Source organism: Camelina sativa, chromosome 7 (genome assembly GCF_000633955.1).
Source record: "Camelina sativa cultivar DH55 chromosome 7, Cs, whole genome shotgun sequence".
Classification (NCBI taxonomy): Eukaryota; Viridiplantae; Streptophyta; class Magnoliopsida; order Brassicales; family Brassicaceae; genus Camelina; species Camelina sativa.
The window spans coordinates 7565232-7570540 of record NC_025691.1 but is presented as its reverse complement, the minus strand read 5'-3'; the positions used below and the strand labels follow the sequence as shown (position 1 = coordinate 7570540).

General features: G+C 34.1%; 1 protein-coding gene across 1 annotated transcript in view; it reads right to left on the bottom strand.

Moving 5' to 3' along the window:
* LOC104704419 (exocyst complex component EXO70A1-like) overlaps positions 3932–5309 on the bottom strand; it is a 2451-nt gene continuing 1073 nt past the window's right edge. The window contains exons 2-3 of the mRNA XM_019227316.1: positions 4847–5265; positions 3932–4709 (exon numbers count right to left, since the gene is read on the bottom strand). Coding sequence (XP_019082861.1) covers positions 3947–4709; positions 4847–5265 — 1182 coding nt within the window. The 3' untranslated portion in view covers positions 3932–3946. The remainder of the gene's footprint in view (positions 4710–4846; positions 5266–5309) is intronic.

Here is a 5309-nt window from a genome sequence, read left to right as displayed (position 1 = left end):
CACCATTGTGAAAATCCGCAGCAGCAAAAAACATAGAGCAGCAAGCATGATAACCAGCAAATGAGGAGACTGGCTAGCTCTCCAGAGAAAGCACTACAACCAGTGGAACAAAAAAAATTGAAGCGCTTTCCCAAATTTAAAAAAAAAAAAAAAAAAAAAACAAAAATCAACCCGCCGATTATCCTAGTATTTAATAATAACTCTAATCAATTGTACGCCCTTATCATAACAATAGTTTAGTTTTTATTGACTTTTCACATACAGACACAAAAATTAATAAATTAAATATAGTATTATCAATTATTTGGTCACGAAAGACGGTTCTCATAGACTAGTAGTGTTACTTAAAAGTTAAGTACAATTCTAGTTGTAGAGTGCACTCAACCAAACATTTCGACTGATTTATGTTAAAAATACACATCTCATGTTATTTGATCATGTATTTTAAAATTTTTAATAAAATTCAACGTTATGGAGTTAATAATTTGAAAATCTATTTTAAAATCTTATGTTATTTAAAAATATTTTAAGATTTTTAATATTTTAGTGGATTTATTTAGGTTAAAACAGAATTTTAAATCTCATGATTTTATGTGGTGCTTGAGAGAATTTTACTATAAATCATAATAAATTTCTTAAATATTCATCCAAAATCATTAAAATCATGTAAAACTAATTATTTAGTGAAGTGCTTAGTGCAGTCGTAAGTAGTAAGTCCAATTATTGGAGACACCATCAAACCATGAATTGAGTCTTTTTACATACAAATATAGAAACTTGGCTAATACACCGGACTGTTGTGCTTTAATAGTTTGGCAAACAAAAAAAATCTATTTATTTAAAACTCAAACCAGACAGCTTGCTTCTGAAATTGTTTTTGTAACCTTTTATTCTCTTGATTGGATTTCCAATCACAGAATTATATTCTAATAAATGTATGGTTTACAAAAAATTTTCCCAAAATACACTTCCTAGCTCCTAGCTAATATCGTATGTACCGAGTTCATTCACAAAATAATTTGCTCTAAGAAAAAAATAAGTACCAAAATTTTCTGGTGAATTATACAATACCATTAATATTTTGTGAACTACTATTTGGTAACAATATTAATTTTAGAAAATCCAGAATTATAAAAATGCGGGAGGTTTTCATAAGCTTTTGTGATCGTAGAAGATGTTTTATTTTGTTAAGATCTTTTTTATAAATACAAAAAATTTATCTATCTTTTATAAAAGAAATCATCTACCTTTTCAAATATATATTTTATAAGAATCAAAGTAACACTTATTCCATTCATGTGTATCTTTTAAAATCCAGTTTTGGAATACATTTTTAACATCTTGTCTACATTTTGATACAGTCCAAAAGACTTCCCCTTTGTAAATTGAGACAATCGCACTTAGATTCCTAATTCTTGCATTGGATCCACGGGAAACGAATTCACTGAAACCATAGAATTTCGACGAGACAACTAGCGTATAAATCGCTCTTTATAAAAACTTTCTCAAATACAGGCTATGTCTAACTAACCCATACTCTGCATCCACAAAACATAGTCATACAAACGTACTTCAACTCCACAAGCACCTTACATTCGTAGACTCCAATCACTGCGCATCAGACTTCTTCGACATCCAACCGGACAAGCCATTTGTTTCCACTTCCCGAACCAAGCTTCACTTAACCATGTAATCCAAAAACCACCTCATCTAGTTACTGAGTGGCACAACCAACCATCCCTAGCAACCGAGTAACAAGAGAGGTGGGTCTGGAATATTTTATTCCGTCTAGCCACAGACAACATTTCTCCATGAATACTCTGATTAACCATCAAATCCTCCAGTTTCGATCGGTACCTCCACCTGGTGTCGATCTTCACCCATCACACCACTTGAGATCCAACACACATGATGTCGATCGACACCTTTCTAGTGTCAGTCGACACCGACACTCTCGACATTACCTCTTTTGATCCATCCTCGACAAATTATAATTCTAGCCGTTTCTCTACGACCCAAACAAACATCAACATACTGGTGTCGACCGACACCACCTTGGTGTTGTTCCACACCCTAACATTGCCACAACACGTCTATGGAAAACGTCCATATTAACCTTTGATTAATTCACAAATTAATCGTTCACAAATCCACCGTTGGATATGAAGCCTATAGTACCACGAAGCTCTCCACCAAAGTTCAGCTAAATTGGACTCTGTTTTATCAACTAAACGTTGCTCCGATGTATTATCTCGGACTAGTCCGCACGGTCCATCCGCATGTGCTTTTCTTCTCTTTAAAAAATGATTTGACTTCCGTCTCTTTCTTCTCCAGCACGAACTTTGGCAAGGCAAATAAATCGTCTAAGAAGCCACGAGTCGTCTCAACTGATGGCCACACCACTGGTGCAACTTCATTTGGACTAAAAATGATTATACAAGTCCATACATCACACAATATGGTTAGCTCTTTCACCTTTTTGAGTAATACTTCTCTTATTTGCTTTAAACTTCGTGCTCTTGTTTTGTCATTCTCTATCCATGCAAGTTTTACATTCTTTCTTGCTATGGTCATTATGATTTTAGTCTCTCTTTTCAATTTTCGTTGTTTTTGGATGTGACGAAGAAAAAAATACGCTAATTCATTTAAATTGCAATGAAATAAAGAGATATGATTTGATGATAGTTAAAGGTGGATGATTTTTAGAGATGTAATATTAATTACTATTTACTAAAAATGTGTTGACTGTTTCTTGGATTAGTTATGATAAACCGAACCATTTTGATCTAAACTAAATCGAAAATATCAATCAAAAAACCGAAAATATGCCTGTGATTAATGGTTATTTTCGAATATAATAAAAAATACTTTAACCGATTGTGAACCAAAATGAAATTAATATCTTTTCCTATATAGATAGTAAATATAATTGCTTAAAAACTACTTTAAAGCTAAATCAAAATTCTACCAAACTATATTAGATTCGGTTTGGTTTTACAATGATCAGTTTTTAAAACCAAATCAGTCAACCAAAACTAAAATTCGGATTAAAACACTCGCATGTTATACATTTCCTTCAATATAAGCATCATTTTCATTCAAATTTACTTATTTTACCATATTTATACAATTATTTTGTCTCTTGACTTTTGTTTTCATTAGATGTAATCAAAAGTTAAATTAAGTTTATAAAATGACATTTATTTCTTAAGAAGTCTAAAACAACATTAATTTTAAATCCAGAGCATAATGTATTTTAAAATAGTGTAAATCTTCTCTTTTATTGCGGTCGTGCTTGTAGGTTATTTTTGAGTCTGAATGTGTGTGATTCTCTTTGTTTCTCGATCCAGCTGTTTCCTAACTTCGGTTTGTATATAAACTTCTCTAACCTTTTCAGATTTCGATAATACTCTTATTTTAAACAATTCTAGCTTTTCTTTCTTTACTTATTTTTTGTCTATTTTACTCCTTTATTTTTTGAGCTTTGAGGATAATTGAGATTTCTTATATATATATATTTGCTATTTGAATTATATGTAATTGTATATATATATTTATATAAAAATTTGATTAAAATCTTTATATATATTAGTGATTTTTTTTGGAACATTTTTCTAATCGGTCCGAGATTTCGTTTAGAAAAAACATTGTTTCTAATTCCGTTCAAAGTACTCTTTGTTAATTACTCACAAAATAAATATTGACAACTAATAAAAACAATTGTTATCCTACATAAATTGTCCACACAGCCACAAATTTAGTACGCTTATCATAAATAACATCTTCTAAACTGGGCTGCGTCGTTTTGTGAGCTATACTGAATACTAAACACTCTCGCTTGCTAAACCAATCATAGGCTTTACCGGCCGTAACGTATCCAACAATGACTGATGTCCAACGATCGCTGATTCATGACAAGATCCAAAGTACAAATGCCACTACAACTTCAACGTCCTGATTCTGATTTAAGCGAACGTCCCGAGTCCGAAGGTTTAAGGGAAGGAACGATTATACACGATCGTCCCGTACCTAAGAAAAGGTCAGAAAGGTAGTTACCTAAATCTTCAGGGGAAAATCTGACAATGTCCTCCCAATTCTCCACCTGGTACTTTCCATAAAACGACGTCGCAACTATAGTTAACTTCTTCGTCAAGGAATCTTTTAAATCGTCTCTCAATTTCGAATCAGGTACAACCCACTCGCTCTGCTTCTGAAACGTTTCCTCAAACGCCTCGTTGAACCGCGTCAACCGCTCTTTGGCCACATGTTCTTCGAGCATCTCCTCGTCATGATCAGATAGTGACATAATCACTTCTCCCCAAGCTATTTTCTCGTATTTTTCTAGGTATTGCGTAACTTTACCTTCGTGATTCGCCACCCATTCATCTCCCAAAACGACTCTCAGATTCGATGTACGTACCTTGGAGATCACGTAATCGAGATTGTTGGCTAAGAAGAGGTACGAGAGAGCCATATCATTGTAGAGTCGAGATTTTGTGTCGATTTTACAAAGCAGGACGAGGATTAGCCACGCGAATCTTGTCGTTACCGGAGCAGAAGAAGACGAAGTTCCGGTTTCTCCTCCTTCTTTGTTGTCTTCATCATTGTTCCCGAAGTAATCTTCCGGTAATGGCAACGTCGATTCAGTGAGAACTCCGGCAAGACACTCATTATAATCCGCGAGGAAGACTATGAAGTTCATTACGTACCTGTTATTATGAACTTACAAGCTTTAGAAGATTCGAGACTATCTCTCATTTTAGGGTTTTCTTTATACTAGATGTGTAACTATAAATTATGAAACTTCTTTTATATGATTAATATGAGAATATGTTTATATGTTTACCTTGTGAGCTGATGAACTCCACCTCCAGGGATTGGAGATTTCGAAGCTTCTTTTGTAATGGAAGCTTCGAATTCGGCAACCATTGAGTTAATAGCCACACCGAGATTGTTGAGAGAATCAGCAGCTTGCAAGCGGACAGGAGAAGTCGAATTATAACTAAAAATCTCTTCGATTTGAGGAAGAAGCTGCGAGATAGTTTGGTAAACGTCGAGAGTCAAGAAGATCTTCTCTACGGTTTTTTTACATCTTGCGACACTCACGGGGAAGACAAAGAGTGTTAAAGCGTTATCTAACGTAATCTCCGTGAAACAAGACTCCGCAACGGAGACAGATGGCGAGAACACGTGATCGCAAAGGATACGTTCTCCATCGAAGAGATTTGTTATGACAACTTTTGTAGCTTCTAACCATTTCTTGATGTTCTTCTCCATACTATCCCAATCCAATTTCTGAATCTTGCCAA